The sequence below is a fragment of the Epinephelus moara genome, chromosome 24 (assembly GCF_006386435.1).
Source record: "Epinephelus moara isolate mb chromosome 24, YSFRI_EMoa_1.0, whole genome shotgun sequence".
Taxonomy (NCBI): Eukaryota; Metazoa; Chordata; class Actinopteri; order Perciformes; family Serranidae; genus Epinephelus; species Epinephelus moara.
This window is the reverse complement of record NC_065529.1, coordinates 43731029-43750584: the sequence shown is the minus strand read 5'-3', so window position 1 is coordinate 43750584 and position 19556 is coordinate 43731029. Positions and strand designations below refer to the sequence as shown.

At 39.0% G+C, this 19556-nt stretch overlaps 2 protein-coding genes across 3 annotated transcripts; one reads left to right on the top strand and one right to left on the bottom strand.

Moving 5' to 3' along the window:
* Positions 1 to 968: 968 nt before the first annotated feature.
* Positions 969 to 18113, bottom strand: LOC126386219 (uncharacterized). Of its 2 annotated transcripts, XR_007569479.1 has the most exons (7): positions 18099 to 18113; positions 16108 to 16163; positions 10107 to 10341; positions 8952 to 9183; positions 3228 to 3517; positions 1640 to 1767; positions 969 to 1469 (listed from the first exon to the last, which is right to left on the bottom strand). XR_007569479.1 is itself a non-coding variant. In XM_050038419.1 (5 exons), the coding sequence occupies exons 1-5, from the start codon at positions 16135 to 16137 to the stop codon at positions 1253 to 1255; spliced, it is 900 nt and encodes a 299-aa protein (XP_049894376.1). In that variant the 5' UTR covers positions 16138 to 16140; the 3' UTR covers positions 969 to 1252. The 2 variants fall into 2 exon arrangements, 1 of the variants encoding a protein (XP_049894376.1); XM_050038419.1 differs by lacking the exons at positions 8952 to 9183; positions 18099 to 18113 and having other exon boundaries at positions 16108 to 16140.
* Positions 15810 to 19244, top strand: LOC126386220 (uncharacterized). The gene is made up of 6 exons (XM_050038420.1): positions 15810 to 16181; positions 16911 to 16991; positions 17085 to 17194; positions 17306 to 17377; positions 17634 to 17756; positions 18129 to 19244. Exons 1-6 carry the CDS (start codon positions 16115 to 16117, stop codon positions 18213 to 18215), a joined length of 540 nt encoding a protein of 179 aa, XP_049894377.1. The 5' UTR covers positions 15810 to 16114; the 3' UTR covers positions 18216 to 19244.
* Positions 19245 to 19556: the final 312 nt, after the last annotated feature.

Sequence of the window (19556 nt, the reverse complement as noted above, 5' to 3'; positions counted from 1 at the left end):
GTTTTAACAGGTCCGACGCTACTATGCGCCCCGGCTGTATCTAGGCTAACGGCTAACATGCTAACTATTATTTTTATGTCACTAGTCACTTAAAACAAATTTAGGACGATAGGAGACAGGTTGAAATCAACCGAAATTTCGCTTTAAGAGAATGTGACATCCCCATGCTTGTTTACCCCAAACAACGCGACTGCATTGGTTCAGATCGAGGTCAGAACATGTTCTCACCACAAATGAACGGCACCAGAGTTCATTTGTAACCAGACCGAGACCACCTCTTCAAGATGGTCTGGTTGTTTTGTTGCACACCTGAGTGCAATTGTTGTGTTCACACCTGCCCAAACAAACTGCACTTAGGTGGCGAACAAACCCAAGTTTGATTGAACTGAACCAAACAGGGCAGGTGTGAAAGCACCCTAAATGCATTCAGAGTTAAATCAGGGAAATTACAATTCAGTTTTCTTATGTAATCTAAAGTAATTAAGTGTAACAGGCTTACCAACTAAATAAATAAACTGAAACTGGCAGAGGTGGGACAAACAGTCTAGTCACAAGTAGCCCAAAGGCCCAGACACACCAAACTGACTTCAGAGAACTAGAGACGATAAAATCCCTCTGCCATGTTGCCTCACGTTGCCTGTGTCTCTGCCAAAAAGTTGCACATGAACACACTACAAAAACCTAAATTGAAGGCCAACCAGCACATACGTTTTGCATTTGTGTGAGAGGAAATTACTCTTCACACCGCAAATTTGCGAATCCTAGGATAGTGATAGTTGGTTGAACAAAAGAGTGACTGAAGAGCTACGTTATTTCAGCCTCTAATGAGAGTGATATTCATCTTCTCATCTCACTCTCAGAAACTATACAAATATGTAATTCCCAAGACCTTGAACCTTCATTTACGGCACAATGTGGTCTGATCCCCAAGCTGAAATCTACTATCAATAATGATACTCAGTCCACCATCTTTTTACTATTTTATTAGAACATACAAAATAAGGCAAGTAAATTCACATAAAAAAGATCAACATAAAGTCAAACGTGTTAGTAAAAATTTAAAGAATTACACCGTTTTATTCTGTTACCATCCTGTAAATCTACAGTAAATACACACTTTCATCATATCAGTAACCAGCAGTAGTTTGAAGATCATTTATGATTAATTATTGCTTGGTTGATTATTGTGAATCCTTCATTATTAAGTGAAGAACAGAGGAATCAGCTTTTTGAACACATACCCCTGTATGTTTCAGAAATTATTTTCACTCTTACTCTGCATATAATACAACTTCATGGTCTTCTTCTCTCCCTTTGGTCGGTGCCCTTTCCTCCTCCCCTCTCCTCCTTCCTTGCTGCTGCTGCTGATCGGCTGTCTTGCCTGCCGCTCATAGACATCCTCCAATAGTATTGATCCTCTGGGGGTGTAGCCGATGTAGGACCAGTTGATGACGGAGCCACTGTACGGCCTAAAAACACAGTTATATTTTCAAATAGTGGATTTAAGTCCAGAAAGTTTCTAAGTACTTTAATGATACTTTATATGACAGGACATTCAATGGTAAAATAACACTGTGGTTTTCAGAGCGTCAGTGAGGAAGCTCCTGTATTTCAAAACTGTACACACACACACACATACATGTAGACACCGCCGGTCATGTAGTTGAAGACTTCTCTGTAGCGGAGAGGATAATCCCACACCTGCAGGTCTGTCATCTGACCATCAAAACCTGAAAATTCAATCACAGGCTGACCCGACCAGGCATACTAAACACACACACACACACACACACACACACACACAAACAGAAGATAAACAATATTAGAGGAGATGAAGATAAAAGATGGTTACATACAAACAACAAGTAGCTCAACTGTGTGTAGTCCTGTAGTCAAGTGTTAAAGCCCTTTTCAGACATAGAATATGAAATATTGCAGGCTTTGGCGGAATTTATAGTCCTGCTTCGAATCGATGCCGTACCTATGGCATAGGCTCTGTATCGATGTAGAGCCTCCGCCGTACCCTACACCATAGCCTGACGTGCACCTCCCTAGAAATGTAACGACACGTTACGTTGATGCAGACCTCCTGTTTATTTTTGTAAGCTGAAACCATTTCCCTCAGTGGAAATGAAGCTTTTCATTTACTTTTATTTCACAAATAAGAAACAATAAACTGTGAAGACAATAAAGCCTCCACAAAAATAGCATTTTAAGTCTTGTGTGTGATTTATGCTGGCTTTGTATGAACAGAGGAAATCTCCGGGAATCACTAGGCTAATTTATACAATGTAAAATGCCATAGGCTTGTGCTAATAACGTTAGCATGTTGAATGTGTTTGTAAAGGGGTTAGGGGTAAACGGGTTTAATATAAAACAGTTGTCTTGTTGGTGAACCTTGAGAGTTGTAATGGAGCCGAATTTTGTGCCATTACCTTTGTTAACTGTTGCTGTTGTCCCTGGCTGTATATGAGTAGAGAACAACTTCACTGGTCACTAGGCTAATTTATACAATGTAAAATGCTATAGGGTTGTGCTAAAAACATTAGCATGTTGTATTTGTGGGGAAAATGTGTCCAGATAAAGACAAGTGTTTGTCTGTGAATGCAGCGAGTTATAGTGAAGCTGATTTGTGTACTTGTGTTTGAAATTGTCTCTATTAAGCCATGTTTAATGTGTATTTTGAATGTGTTGTGAATAACTTAACTTTATAGCATTTCACAGAAACCCCACCATTGACTAGAGTTTTGGAGGTGTGTAGGATACAGCGTAGAATTTGCCGGACAAGTATAAATCCTGCTTTTATCTGTTTAAAGGCCCAGAAACACCAAACTGACTTAAGAGAAGTAGTGGCAACGAATGCCCCCTGCTGTGTTGCCTCACGTCCCCTGTGTCTCTGCCAAAAAGTTGCACATGAACACAGCCGAAGACCAACAAGGACGTAAGAGAAATGAGAAATGTTCAAAACTGTTTAGTCTTCTGTCACAACTATCATAAGGTAAACAGTAGTGTTCAAGGCAAAAAGTAATCTACCAGGAATGTGTGCTTGCATGTATTTGTTGCAGCGAGGCATTCCCCTGGTTTCAGACCTGCCCACATCTCTGAGTTTTTTCAGCTGTTTAATTAAAATTCAGTCTGATTATCAGGCTGTAGCTGCAAACTTGCCAAACAGGTACAATCTGCTTCAGTAGGTACAATCTGCTTCAGTGTGTCTTCTTTGTCCTCACCTTAACAGGCATCAACTTTCTGATGCTCATATGAGAGCCACTGAACACCTGGGCCACATTCTTCATCGAGTCCAGAGTGAGGCAGACTCTGGTCCAGATGTCCGCTCCAGGGTTTGACCAGAACCTTATGTTAGGTCGCAAGTACAGTGAGTTGTAGCCATATTGAAAGGTTAGCTGATACCCAGCATTAGAGACGTCCAGCCTCAGAGGGTTTCTGCTGGATGGGCTGATTGTAAGTAGTGAAAAGGAAGTGTCGTCGGCCAGGTAACGCAGACACACCGTCACACCTGCTGGAGTCACATAGGAAGTGTTTATTTACAAATTTAACTGACAAAGTTCAATAATAAAAAACAACAGAAAAACACATGAACAGTTCAGTGCATGAATTATAAAAGGAACAGTCCAAAATACGTGCTAAATACATGATACACAGATTTTATTATTATGTTGATACAAAACAAAAGTGCAGGTAATCTAAGTCAGTTTCACCACAGGAGCCTGCAACACCTGCTAACCGTATGCTACTTGTCTAGCATAGAAGCTAACCAAAGCTAAGCTAACTGTATGCTGTCCACCAAGTGCAGAGGCTAACTCATGCTAATTTTACAATGTCTACCATATAGATGTATGAAGAGAACTGGATACAGTGTGCGAGGCAGGGCCTTGTTCATTCCTATGTAAGATGCTCAATAGCGGAACCATTCAAATCTTAAATTGTATCAGAATTTGAATAAACAAATAAATTTAAAAATCATGGCTTTGTTGCCCAGCCTTATATTTGACAGGTGTTTTTTGCCCTGAATGACAGAATTAACAGGCAACAATTAACAACACCGGCCTGCGGTGTGACCCGATGCCAGAGCTGGTTGCCGTGGAGCGTCTGAGGCCGCGCGGTCCGGGACCCAGTATCATCAAAGTGGAGTTTCGTACGGTGGAGGAGAAGGTGGCAGCCCTGCGGTTAAAACATCTACTGCGGGAGAACCGGAGCTTTGAAAGGGTCTACATAAGATCAGCAAAATCCCACGCGGATCGTCTCATTGACTTGAATTTTCGCACCCTGCTGTGTGAATTACCGACAGTGGGGAAGGATTTCTACATTACCGGTAACGGCAGAATGATGAAACGTTCACCTGTTGATGCTGATGCTTACTCCAAGAATAGGCCTAAGTGAGGAGCTCCGGCCCAGTCTGTAAGTAGATCGACTTTTTCTCTTGTCCACTGGAATATTAACGGATGGACAGCTGCTAACTGTGAATTAAGATCGCGGATACTGAAATCTAAAGACCCCGACTTTATTTCACTTAATGAAACTCATTTATCATGCCCCGTAATCTGCTTGAAGGGCTACACCTGGTTTGGCCACAATAGGAACACTCATGTTAGAGCTCCCAGAGCTTCTGGGGGAGTTGGGATTTTCGTTAAAAATATTGTGTTTGAAGACTATAAAGTGGACATTGTGGACAAAACCATTGATGGCGTGATTGGATTGCGTTTTGAGCATCGCTTTTCAGAATATGTTTTTGTTATCTTCTCTTGTTATTTGCCTCCCGAGGGGTCGTCCGGGGGGAGGGACTCTGTGGCATTTTTCAGTCACTTGTTGGCGCAGTTATATTCTATAAATTATGATGCTGTTTATTTGTGTGGTGACCTGATAGGGAGGACTGTATCCCAGATATAGATGGCATTGTGCCAAGAAATGCTTTAGATACTGGGTTTAATAATCATGGGGAAAGTTTGCTAGAATTTTTGAAAGACTCTAAATGCTGTGTTTTAAATGGCAGACTGTCCCCTTCAAAGGATAACTTTACCTCTATTTCAACGAAGGGGATGGCAGTTGTGGACTATATTATAACAGCTCATGATTGTTTTAACACTTGTGCTGATTTTGAGGTGTTAACTTCCAGCGAACTGGCTGAAAATATAGGGCCTGATTGTACAGGTTTGATTGGTGATAAATGTAGTTTGCCAGATCACTCTTTGCTTTCGTTAAAATTTTCAGCTAACGCCAGTTATTCTTTTGACAAGCCCACCCCTCCTTTAGAGGCGGCCCAATGTAAAAGACCTAGGAATTTTCCTCCAACTTTTCTGTCCTCTGATTTGTGTTGTTTGGCTTTGAAACGGCTGATAGATGATCTCTTATCCTGTCAAAAATCCCAGGATAATATTGACAGATTGTATAGACGGTTCTGTGATTTACTATATAAAGAGATGGATACGGTTCTCATACAAAATTCTTCCAGGGTTAACACCTGTAAGAAGAAGAAGAATCTCTGTAAGAAAAATAAACCTTTTTGGAATGCTGAATTGGACAATTTATGGAAAAATCTAAAAGCCGCTGAGAGGAGATTTCTTAAAAACAAAATTCCTTCACAGAAAGCAGCTCTTAAAATGGAATATAAACATTGTCAGTTGCTTTTTGATAAAAAGCTACGATTTTGTAAAAGAAGATTTGATCGTGGCTTGTCTCTTAGTTTAGAGCATTTGCAAATTAAAAATCCTCAGCTCTTCTGGAGAGAAATTAATAAACTGGGTCCGAAGAAAGACTCAAAAATTCCAATGGAAATTGTGCTAGAAAATGGTGATCTTGAGCATAAGCTTGACTTGGTGCTCAACAAATGGGAGAATGATTTTACTGTTTTATTTTCTGGCAATAATGGCATAGATGGTTTTGATGAGACTTTCTTAGAATATATTTGTGCAGAAAAAAAGTCCCAGGAAGAGAAGTTTGCACACGAAAATTATGAGCCCAATCAGCTATTAAATTCAGATATTACACTTGAAGAGGTTAGTAAAGCTGTTGAGTGTGCTAAATTGAGAAAAGCTTCTGGCATTGAGGGTCTCTCTAACGAAGTACTGAAAACACCTAAATTGTTACAGTTCCTGACCCATTTCATGCAAGTATGTTTCAAATCTAGTATTGTTCCTTCTGATTGGTACAAATCACTCATTAAACCAATTCCAAAGTCGGCCAAAAACGACCCAAGGGTCCCTCTCAACTATAGAGGTGTCAGCCTTTTAAGCACAGTTTATAAATTGTTCTCTAATATTCTAAACTCCAGGCTGTCTCAATATCTAGAGGCTGAAAACATTCTAGTGGAGGAGCAGAATGGATTTAGAAAACATAGATCCTGTCTAGATCATATTTACACCCTAAGTACTGTAATTAGAGCTAGAATTTCTGAGGGGAAGTCTACCTTTGTTTGTTTTATTGATTTCAGAAAAGCTTTTGATTGTGTTCACAGAGATTTGTTGGAGTTTAAACTTATTTCAGCTGGTGTAGATGGTATATTTTACAAAGCTGTTAAAGCTTTATACAAAAACCCAGTGGCATGTGTTCAGGTGAATGATATGAGGACAGGGTGGTTTCCCACTCCACTAGGAGTCAAACAGGGAGATGTTCTCTCTCCTACCCTCTTTTCTCTGTTTATAAATGATTTAGCCCAGCAAATTAAAAATGAAGATATTGGAGTGCAAATAGGTGATATGAATTTAAACATACTCTTGTATGCGGATGATATCGTTATCCTGGCAGAGAGGGAGGAGGAGTTGCAGTCCCTGTTAGACATTGTTAACCATTGGTGCCAAAAGTGGAGAATGTCAGTTAATCAAGAAAAAACTCAAGTCATACATTTCAGAAAACGTGGAGTAAGTAGAAGCACCTTTAATTTTTATGTTGGAGTTAAGCCATTATCTTACACAAGAGCATACAAATACCTTGGCTTCACCCTGGATGAATACCTACTATTTGAAGAAGGTATTCATACCCTTGTTGATACGTCAGGCAGAGCATTAGGTTCTATTATAAGTAAAATGAAGAATTGTAGAGATCTTGGCTATACTACCTTTTCAAAGCTCTATGATGTCTGTGTTTCTCCGATTCTTATGTATGCAGCTGGAATATGGGGAGGGAAGGAGTTTTCCAAGGTGAATGCTATTCAAAACCGGGCTATTCGTTGTTTTTTATGTGTGCACAAATTTACATCTGTGTTGGCACTCCAAGGCGATATGGGTTGGGAACCCTGTTTAATTAAGCAGAAGGGGGAAATGCTGAGGCTCTGGAATCGTCTGTCTTCTATGCCAGAGGGTAGAATAGCTAAAAGAGTTTTTAACTGGGATAAAGCATATAACTATCCTTGGTGTAGTGAAATGAACGCTATCTTTAATGAAGCTGATCAACAACACATCTTCACAAATGGTCTGCGATGTAGTGTCAATTTTGTGAAGCATAAGTTATTCCTTGAGTATAAAGAAAAATGGGCCAATGACATCTGGTTTAAACCAAAACTCAGAACTTACTGTCAGTTGAAAAATGTTTATTGTCCAGAACCATATGTGACTTTACCCCTGGATAGATCCAGAAGATCTCTATGTGCCCAGTTGAGATTTGGGATTCTCCCTCTGGCTATAGAAGTAGGAAGGTTTAACTCTGTACCTGAGGAAAGGAGACTCTGTACCGTGTGTAATTTAAATGTAATTGAGGATGAACTTCATTTTCTGTTTCATTGTCCACTATATGATGAAACCAGGCAGCTTTTATTTCAGAAAATGCAGAATGTGAAGCCTGAGTTGTTTTGGACTGAGGATGAGGTTAAGTTGGAATGGTTTTTCAGAGAAGAGGTTTTTACTATAGCTACCTTCATAAAAAGTGCCTGGAAATTAAGAAAGAATGAATTATTTGTGTGAATTCTATTTGAAATGTATAATCTGCGCTGTTTGTTTTGTTTGTACTCTGCTGATTATGTTTGCTGGCTTTGATTATGAAATTTGTGTCCTGTAAGCCCTTATAGGCTGGGCACCTTCACTGGTGTATGACACATAAATAAATAATAAATAAAAAAATATAAATATAAAAAAACAGGTTTCCTCTAGAAACGCAAAGCACCACCATAACCAACACATTCTCACTCCGACCTCGTTACATATTGACGTTTGGTCATGGACTTTCCACATACAACATGCGAGGTACCCTGGGTGCGTTGGTTGTTGATGTTCTGGGACACCGTGTCAAGTTCACAACAACAAACACATGTTTGAGTTTAGGAAAAAAGAGCTGGGTTTGGTTTTAGAATCTTACAGGACACGAACATCACTCTCTCGGGTGAAAGTCTGTGTTTGTTGGACCCATCCACCACCCCTACTGCCAGCGCCACTCGAACATTCGCCACCTTAACTTTCGTCCTTGTCCCGCCGTGGTTCCCCCTGATGCTGCCGGGCACCGTTAGACTATAATCACAACCAGCCTTTTTATGTTGGTTTCTGACGCCACAAGTCACTGCCCAAGCGCCGGATTTCAGCGAGTTCAGAGTGAGAACAGGCTCCCATAACACTGACCCAGAATAAACTAATAGTGTAATAATGTGACTGTACATATAATTTACTAACACAAAAAAAGTGGATTTAATGTTAAGTTACTCTTTAAGTCTTTCTGCCCCCTTGTGGTCAGAAATCACTTAATGCAGCTTTAATCTGTAAAACAATGAAGAACGTTGTTCACCAACAGGCATGGACAATTGATTGATGTGGGAACGATGTCCTGAATTAAGTTCTTGTTTGGTCTCTTTCCCACACAATAATAAAACTGTATTGTTTAATAGCGTCACCTCTTAGCAGGAAGAACATACCAGAGAAAACACAACAACAAATCTGTACATTAAAGTAATATTTTGGGTTTCATATCACAACACTGTATTTCTGTTTGGTTATGTAGTTTATCAGTGTACTCACCGCTAGTAGGACGTGCTGTGGTCCAGGGATAGGGATAGGTAGTGGGGTAGTAGCGCCTGGTGGTGGGGCGGGGTGTGGGTTTGGTGGTGGTTTTTGGGGGGGGNGGTGGTGCGTTTGGGGGTGTAGTAAGGAGAGGTGGGGGTAGCAGAATAATAGGGTGGATAGAAGGATATTCCTCCTCTATACAGAGACAAAGTGAACATCTTCCCGTTTAAATTCATTACAGATGTTCCTGAAGAAAGAAAGAGGAAAAGAAGCCACAAAAACAAGTTGTCAACATAATATTAAATCTTTGTTTTACTCAGGCATCCTAAGCAGGTTTTTCTGACGGTGTGATTCTCAAATTTATACCATGCAAAACAATACACTGTGTTAGTTAGAGCTGACCGTCTCACGGGAGGAAATAGTGCATTTATTGGGGACTATTTCCAGTGGCGGATTAATCCACATTTGGTGCTCTGGACTGGTGAGTATTTGTGACAGCAGGACAGTGCCAGTCAAAATAAACTTCAGTGTGTGTGTTCATGGCGATGAAGCAACTTGTCATCCAGTGCAGCAGTGCAGCTCACTGATGTGTTTTTAGTTATTTTTGGACAACAATAGAGCTCTACGGCACAGAGGAAGAGGATGTACCAGGCGCCACAGCCCGCCTCTTAGACTGAGACAAGAACAGGAGACGCATGTATACTAAATAATACAGTAACTTAATTTCAACAAAACAAGTCAAACAAAGAGATTGGAGGACTGGCTGCTGCTCAGATTTATATACATGGAGCACACAAGGCCCAGGTGTGTCGCATGTCACTAATTACCCTCCAACTGGTCTGCAGAGGCAGAGAGCAACAATACCAGCAGAGCAACCACAGCAGAGGGGCCGTCACACAGGGAACTCAATACTTGTTAGTGTGTTACTTTCATTGTGGCCTTTTTCATGGAACTTATTAAGTATGAGAGCAGAAAAATCCTAGTAGTTGATTATTAGTTTTTGATCATCTTTCCTGAAGTGTATTAAATCTTAGTAAATTTCACAAAATTGCACAAAAACACAGATAAAATAAGATATTTCACATTTAGACGACATATTAAACAGATACTTCTGTAATTTTTACTTACTCTTTTCAATCTGTGTGTGCATGTGTGTGTGTGTGTGCATACCTGGTGTGGTCCATCCCCATGTTGTTTCAAGTTCAGCAGAATTCGTGATGACCAGCAATGCAGACATCACTGCCATCATGAGAACATAGATCAACTTGCTCCTCATCTTCGTCTTCACCAGGCTGACTAGAGTCTCTGCAGTGAAGCGTCTGTGTGTCTGTGTGTTTATCTGCCTGTCCTCTCCTCTTCTTTCATTTCCTGGTTCAGACGTCAGCAGCCTCTTTAAGTTTCGTTTCTGTGCACAGAACAACCCCCCCCCCCATTTGAATAACAAGCTCAACCACAGCCTTGAGCCTGCTCAGTTCATTTATATTTACTCAAATGCTGTACTTAAATACAATTTTGTGGTACTTGTATTTACATTTTCTGCTACTTTATACTCCTACTCCAATAGCTTGGAATCCAGTATGCTGCTGCTATGTGATTGTCAAGTGGTTGCTCTCAGGTAAAGCTGTAACACTTATGAATCTCTTTTGCCCTCCTGGTTATTCCCCTTATTTTCTTTCCAAAGCATTTGCAGAGTTTGCTGATCTGGCATCTGAGAATTCCTTTTGTGGGAGGAGATTTCAACTGCCACCTCAGTCCCTGTCTTGATAAACATCCACCAGGTACCTCTCCTCCTTTACGGCAGGCAAGGGTGCTCGATTCTAAATGTCATTACATTGGTTATTCAGATGTTTGGAGGGAGTTTCATCCTGCCTGGGTGTTTTTCACCGACCCGTTCCCGCTTTTACAGCAACATTTGTCAAACATGATCCTTTCTGAACCATGAACAGGTGTTTTTTGTGCCTAAACATAAACACACCTTCACCACAGCGTTACTGAGAAATGTAAAGTTTCAGCATGTCCTCTACGCAATAACGTACAAATGTAGTCGAACATATCTGTGGTTTGCAGAAACATAAAATGCGAAGAGGAAAAAAAAAAAATTCTGGAGATTGGGTTGATCACTTGCTTTGCAGATTTATATTAGATTAGATACAAAATATGAATCAATTGATAATTTATTATAGGTTAAATTATCCCAGCAGTATATAAAGTCATTAACCTCAGCTGCAACATTAAAGTGATGAAAATATTAATGCATTAATCCAGTACTGCTGGTACTCTAAGTATATTTTGATGCTAATACTTTGGAACTTTCACGTAGTTAAAATATTTAAAGCATGACTTTTACTCGAGTATTTCTACACAGCGGTATTACCACTTTAACACAAGTAAAATATCTGAATACTTTTTCCATCATTGTCTACACGGAGAGTGTTTTTGTCTGTCCTAAATATAGACAAAAGGTAAACATACAGTGTCAGTGATTTATCAGCTCTGGCGATTGTTGGGTTTGTCTTGTGGTGCTGTGAAGGAATTTAACCCTTCAGATCCTCCTCATTATGATCTGTGGCCAACAACATGTGAGAGAAGAAGGCAGTCAAATACCTGCAAACCCAGGCTAATGACATATTCCCATCAGCTGCAGCTGTACTTTGAGATTAGTAACTACTACGTATACTGATTAGCAAATGTTAGCATGCTTAAACATCAAACTAAGATGGCGAATATGCACTGTCAGTGCTGGCAGGTTGGCATGCTTATGTTAGCATTTAGCTCAAAGCATCACTAGTAGCCTACAGCCACACAGAGCAGCTAGCATGTCTGTAGACCAGTGGTTTTCAAACTTTTGTGTCCAATACCTAAGGGCAAGCCAAAATCTCAAGGCACATCTGTATTTCTATCTGTGCGCAATAGCTTCTACAACATGTTATCACTCTCATCATGACATAAATGTTTGTTTGCTATTTCCTGATATATCAAATAGTGATTGACAACCAACTATTCATCCATCCATTTTCATCCGCTTATCCGGGGCCAGGTCATGGGGACAGCAGGCCAAGCAAAGCACCCCAGACGTCCCTCTCCCCAGCAACGCTTTCCAGCTCCTCCTGGGGGACCCCGATGTGTTCCCAGGCCAAATGAGATATGTAATCCCTCCAGTGTGTTCTGGGTCTGCCCTGGAGCCTCTGACCAGTGGGACGTGCCCGGAACACCTCTAACAGGAGCATCCAGGAGGATCCTGATCAGATGCCAGAACCACCTCAACTGACCCCTTTCAACACACAGAAGCAGCAGCTCTACTCTGAGCTCCCTCCTGATGTCTGAGCTCTTTACCCTATCTCTAAGGCTGAGCCCAGACACCCTACGGAGGAAACTCATTTTGGCCGCTTGTATTCACGATCTCATTCTTTTGGTCACTACCCAGAGCTCATGACCATAGGTGTGGGTTGGGACGTAGATGGACCAGTAAATCGAAAGCTTCGGCTTCCGGCTCAGCTCCCTCTTCACCACAACGATCTGGCACTGTGCCCGCATCACTGCAGACGCCACACCAAACCATTTGGTGATACATCCAACTATTACTCATGAAATAGTAAAACTGCATGGTTAACTAGAGACCACAAGGTGTTTTTGTAAGTTTTAGAATAATATTAAGCTTTATTCAAAGCACCGGGCACCTTTCATGAAAGATGTACAGCTCAGTGTGTTTTACAACAAGACAAAACAAAAAGAAAAAAGAAATGCAACAGGTAAAATATTAACTTACAGCTGAACTAAATTAACTGTTTATAATGTCTTTTTTATTGTTTGCATTATTCATGAGCCGTCAGTAAACCCAAAGTTTTGAAACAGACAGTTCAAATGTAGTTCATGGAGTCTTGTACAGTCAGCACTGACAGTGTCGTAATAATCTCTGTGGAGGAAACCAGCTCAGCCAGAGTGATGCATCATGTGATGTCTCACTCCACTGTGATTTCCCTGAACTACAAACACACTGCAGTCCTCTCTCTGTGTGTGACACAAAGTCACGTCCTCTGTATATTCTCTGGGACTTTAGTTATAAATACTGTAATGTCGCGTGTTTACACTAAAATACAAATAAATTATTCAGTGTTTTCACAGCAGAACAGAGTCCTGATTTATTTTTTACGGTGTGGAGAAGGCTTTCAAACAGCTGCTAGCGCCCCCCTTTTTTTTTTTACAACCTCCTGTTTGACTTCTCTCTTCACAGACATGAGATGGAACCCACACACAATCACAAACCGCTGAGAACAAGAACTGAGATTAACATTATATTAACACCTCACTGTGTCAATAAGTCCCACTCTTTCAATTCCTAAAACCAAACAAAGCCAGATTTGTTGAGCATTTTCAACTTACAGGGGCCAGAGTTTGTGATCATTTGATAAACTCTCACTTGATTGTTTGTCATAATATCAACTGATAAATTAACCAAACTCAGTCCTTTTAAAGTGCACCAAAAAGATGACCAACAGAAAAGGGACTCAGTTCTGTTTGTGCTCACATTTTCAGTTCATTTCAAAGAGGATTCAGTTGCAAGGCAGATTTTGTTACCGCTGCACAGTTTGAGGCTCACTGTTTCCCATGTGTCCAATCTTTATGCTAAGCTAACAGGCTGCTTCATATTTGCTTTCATATTTGATAATGATATCAATTCTCTCCAATAATTCTCTGCAAGAAAGCAAATAGTTGTATTTCCCAAAATGTCAAACTTTCCTTTAAAATTTGGTCATGTTTATGAACAAAAATTACTTGATTAGGTTTTGGGAAAGACGATGGACACGGTTTAAAGAAACCAATATTGAGTGTTGGCTGGAAACAGGAAACAGTCCACCTGGACCTCACGTCTCTGTGGACTTTACAGCTCTACAACATCACTACTTCCTCTTTTGCTCAACTAATTTAGTCATAAATGTCTCTTGAATGTACACAAATGTTGTTTTTTGCATTTATGACTGATTGTCTTGTTTGGACACTCAAGATTATGTAACAGTGCCACCTCAGAGACGTCCAAACATTTAGTTTCTGTTGTGATTTATCACCAAACAAATGAGTCTGGAGCCAAGTTCTGTTCAGTTTTGAAGTATTGGTACTCGAGTATTTTCATTTACTGTAACTTTATCATTATGTTCTGGTTAACTAATGATCTTTGGAGAGATCTGTTTGTATCTCAGCCTGATGATTGCATCACTAAACTATGCTGATGAGCAAGTCACTCAGACTCTCCCAGTTCCCCTTTCACTGTGTTATTTATTAACCCTGTATGCTTCTCATTTATTGTTTATGTCTCAACATTATGACCTTTGTATTTTTAATTTTACATAGATCTCTTGTGTAATTTTATACCATCCTGTCTGGAAACACTTTATTTGAACTCCCCATATTTAGCATTTATTAGAAAACAGACTCTTTAAACACTTTATAATAAGTTCAAGTCTGATTAATGTAATATATTCATGAAGTTTAGCTTTCATGAGACTGAGGAAAATGAAAAGATATATAGTTTATTAATAGATATAACGAATAAATTATGACAACAGAATTACTTAATATGATAAATAGATATATACTTATTTTATACATATTGTCAATCATTTATCATCTGTTCATAGACCAGTTATGGATGGTTCACAGTAAAAGTTCTAGTTATTGACATTAAAGAACATTTCATATTTGTTTACAATAACATTTTAGCATTATAAACCCTTTTATTTATTGTTAATATACTGATTACTGCAACTGCTGCACGTTTCATACTGTATGAAAGGTTGTTCTTACCCTAGTCATGACACACTTTCCTGTTCCTACTGCTAATAATACATTTACTCAGCATATTCAGATCTATCCCTTATTTTTATATAAACCATTATGTATGTTTTTTATCTCTGTGTTTAGATGCTAAACTGCATTTCATTGTCTCAGTATTTATATTGCAGAAACAATAAAGTAAGATCTCATTTAATCTTATAAATGCTAAATAAAGTATGAGTGTATTTCACCTTACAAATCAATATATCAGTAAACTTGTGTAACAATTCAGAAACCAGGTGACAGGTGAACTCCTGGTGAACACAGACACACTTGACGACACGAGAAAACTACTTATGTCAATTCTGCCAACAGCAACAAGAGGAAGAGACAGAGCAGCACTTCCGGTTACACTGAAGGAACAAAGGTCTTCTTACTACCAAAATAAAACTCAGCAACAACAGGTCAACACTCTCAGATCAAAACTAAATTCAGTATTTACTTGGAGCAAAACTGACACTGACACAAAGGCAGCAACTCCTCTCTGGCTTCCTTTTTTCTCTGATTCTGATCAATGGTATTATATAGTTCAATTTTTTTAATTTTATTATTTTTAATGTAACTTAATTAATAAAATAGCATGTGTTTTTCTTACTTACATACATTTACAAAGGAGTTGAAATAACGTGTAGGTCTGTTAGGCTGTAAACAAAAATATGTAGCCTAATAGCACATAAAGGGGTGTCAACTATTTTTTTATTATTATTATTATTAGGTCCTAAGTTAGTGGATGTTCTCTTCTGTTAAAAATTAAAATTAAACAAAAAAAGTTAAAAAAAAAAAAAAAAAAAAATGCGGGGAAAAATAAAAGCAAGGAGTAGCTTATGTAATACATATAATGTGCCAAAAAAAGACAGATTTAAATTAAATCCAAAAAATGTTGCCTCACTTGAATTATAGTATACTACCCAGTGTATTACAGCGGGGGTCAGCAACCTTATCCTTTAAAAGAGCTATTTTTGACCAATAAATAAATTAATAAAACAAAACAACAACAATAATAATAATGATAATAATAAATTCTGCTTGGTAGCACTCATTGATGTGTATTTTATTACAGTGCAGCTGTATGCCACTGAGGAAATTAAACAAGCGTGCTTTTATTTTGAAGGCTCCCGTGAGCGGGAAGCAGTGTTTTCCGGTGTGTTGTCATGACAGCGCTGTTGCAGCTGCTGCCAGCGCCTCCACTGCCACCGTGTACCAAACTGACAGCAGCCGGGATGACACTGTGGGTAATACACACACACGCACACACACACCGCTGCTCTATAAAACCAGGGACACACACTCACAGACACAAACACACTCACAGAGACACAACGAGCGGACGGAAACTTTCTACCTGAACGATGGGCGTCATCATCTCACACATCTTCTCCAGTTTCACCTCCAAGAAACCTGTCAGGATTTTAATGGGTGAGAAATTATTATTATTGTTATTATTATTATTATCTTTACGTAACTAAAGGTACTATTACCACCCTGTAAGTTACAGACTTGTGTTGAAAATGTCACTTAAGTATGTTCCTATAATCAGGAATATGTATTTCAAGTATTAAAAATAACAACATTAAATGCAGAAAATGTCCCCTGTGACTGTTACATACTTTTATATATAATATATAAGATTATTATGACTCATGTAAAAGCAGTATTTTAATGTTGTAGTCGGTTGAACTGGAGCTCCTTTTAAACTACTAATCTTAACCCTTAATTCAGAGATTGTTTGTTTTGAAAAAAATCTGAAAAAAGTGATTTTGTGCTTTTGCATTATTGCATAAGTAATAATAATTTAATTATATATAATAATGTAACAGTCACGGGACATTTTTCTGCGTTGAGCTCTTTTATTTTTACACTTTGTTGGTTATACTGACACTTTTAATGTTTGACTTCTGTTAGTAATGGAGTATGTTTATACTGCAGATTACTTTTACTCAAGTACATGATCTGAATACTTAAATACTTCCTCATCAGTTGCTGTTTAACTGATGTTTGTAAGCTGAATATTTCAGGTTTTGGATTGTTTGTCAGACGAAACAAGATATTTGGGCGCTGAGATAATGTGTTGGACACTTTTTACTATTTGCTGACATTGTGTGTGTGTGTGTGTGTGTGTATGTGTGTGTGTGTGTGTGGCTGCAGTGGGCCTGGATGCAGCAGGTAAAACAACTCTGCTGTACAGACTGAAGCTGGCGGAGGTCGTCACCACCATCCCAACTATTGGTCAGTGATCTATTTAATCTGTTTACATTAATGCACACGTTTACTGAGGATACAAAGTAATACATTAATTAACTGCTCTGTGTGTGCGTGCAGGTTTTAACGTGGAGACAGTGGACTATAAGAACATCAGTTTCACAGTTTGGGATGTTGGTGGTCAGACTATCATCAGACCTCTGTGGAGACATTACTTCACTAACACACAGGTAATACTGCTGCTGCTGCTGCTACCACTACTACTACTACTATGACTACTATTTTTATGAATGTTATATGAACTGGGTGGACTTTTATGGATTGATTCTTTCTGTCCTCAGGGTCTGATATTCGTTGTTGACAGCAACGACCCAGAGAGGATTAAAGAAGCTGCTGATGAGCTGCACAGGATGGTACATTCACACACACACCTGTGCTGAATCTTGTTGTCAGTTGCTGATACATGACAAAAAAAATCTTTATTTGTAATGGATTGGTACAGAGGAGTCTGAGCACAGCAGTTGTCATAGTACTGCGACTGTCGCAGTACAAAAAAAAGTACTACTTATTAAAGAACATCACATCAGAGGAGGGCGTCACTGATTGGTTGATGTATGAATTTTAAATGAAATTTTTTTTTTTTTTAACTTCTCGTTTAATGTGTTGTAGCTGGAGGAGGATGAGCTGAGGGGCGTGGCAGTACTGGTGTTTGCCAACAAACAGGATTTGCCCAGAGCCATGTCTGTCAGTGACATCACCGAGGCCCTGGGCCTATCAGGAGTCTCACAGCCGGTAGGTGTCCATGGCAGATACTCAGGCCCACAATGCAATGCGTCCACTTTATAGACGCAGAAAAATTAAAAATGGCCTCATTTGCATGCTTAAACGTAAATATTCTGAAAACTTGTAATACAGAAAAGAATTGTCGTAATCTAAGTAATCAACTGCTGAAGTTTCATGGTGATATCTATATGTGTATTATGTTAAAATTGTACCTCATTCAGCTGAGTGAGCAGGTTCAGTTTAAACCTCACATACAGCGCCCTCTAGTGGCAGAGAGACACAGCAGCTGGGTTTAAACTGCAGGACACAGTGATTGAGTTTTCAGGACATTTAAACTTATATTAAACTCACGTCTTTGTCCCTCTGTGTGTCTCTGTGTAGTGGTTCGTCCAGGCGTCCTGTGCCGTCAGCGGTTCAGGTCTGGTCGAGGGTCTGGACTGGCTTTCCGACCAGATCCTAAAAATGTAGTTGCTGATGTGACGCCAACACGTTGGGCAGTTTGCTGAGACCTGAGCCGAGGCGGTGACTCCAGGAGGAACATGAAGGATCCCTCACATATGAAGACATGTTATTGCTGCATTCGTAGCACGTGGAAAATCTTGTAAATCCCAGCTTCTTTCTGGAAAACATGTCACAATTTACAGTTTATGCCACATTCAGGTCATTTTAAAAGAATCATAAAGATGAGATTAAAGGTCAGAACAACATAAAACACTATATAAGTTATATACAGAGATGTTTTCAGCTTGAAGAGATAGTCTGCTGTTACACTGGAGTGGAGGGTGTAAAACTTTATATCTGTGTGTCTCTGAAGCATTCTTACATGTCCTGCTACTTTATCATTTTACTGCACAAGGCAGATGTTAATGTCTTTATATTGTTTCTCATACTGATAGTAAACCCAGTGTGATGCGAACTGATCTTTGGAGCTGATTGTCTCTGATGTCAGCAGAGAGGAAAGTGTAGAGAAGAGTCGATCAAACCAACATCATGATAATTCATTAATTACAGTTCACCGCAGCAGTGAAGTTGAATGTTTAATCGCTAAATGCAAAGCTTTATAATGCTGATAAAGAGTGACCACAGATGGCCATAGCAGTATCCGGTTATCCTGGGAATCTTGGGACTCTCATGTTAGGAAGTTTTGTTTGAGACAATCAGGTGGAAAACAAATTGAATTGCACTGATTCTTTTAATCTTAGAGTTAATATTTAGTTTGTCACCTGTCAGTACACTTTAAATAAACTTGTATTGTTTTATCCTTTTACACGTGAATGAGATGTGTCTGAATAACATCTCGCTGGTTTTGTTGGTTAAATTTGTTTTCACTTTGGACTTTTAGTGTCATTTTTTTTGTTGCTTTTGGATAATCAGTTCAGGTTCTTCTGTAACATTATGGACTATTTTATTTTTACATACTGGATACATGAAGTTGTATATATATATATATATTTTTTAAATTAATTTTGTTCATATTTATTCTATAATAAAGTTGTTAAGGTGACCAGAATGTGTGTGTTTTTAATTTTAAATAGAGACACCCGTGCCAATTCTTAATAATCCATTTAGAGTCACATTATTATATCATTAACTATCATTTTATCAGTGACTCCCAACCGAGGAGATACAGTACAATCATAAAGTATTCAGATCCCCTTCACTTGTCTTATAAAAGAACAATAAAAATAGAACAATAAAAATGTAGTGTAAAAGTGCTTTGAGTATTCAGATGACTAGAAACACATGCAGTCCATTTACCGTTTAAACGTTTGTGCCAAATCTGAAGGAATTCCCTCGAGCTGTTCTTGA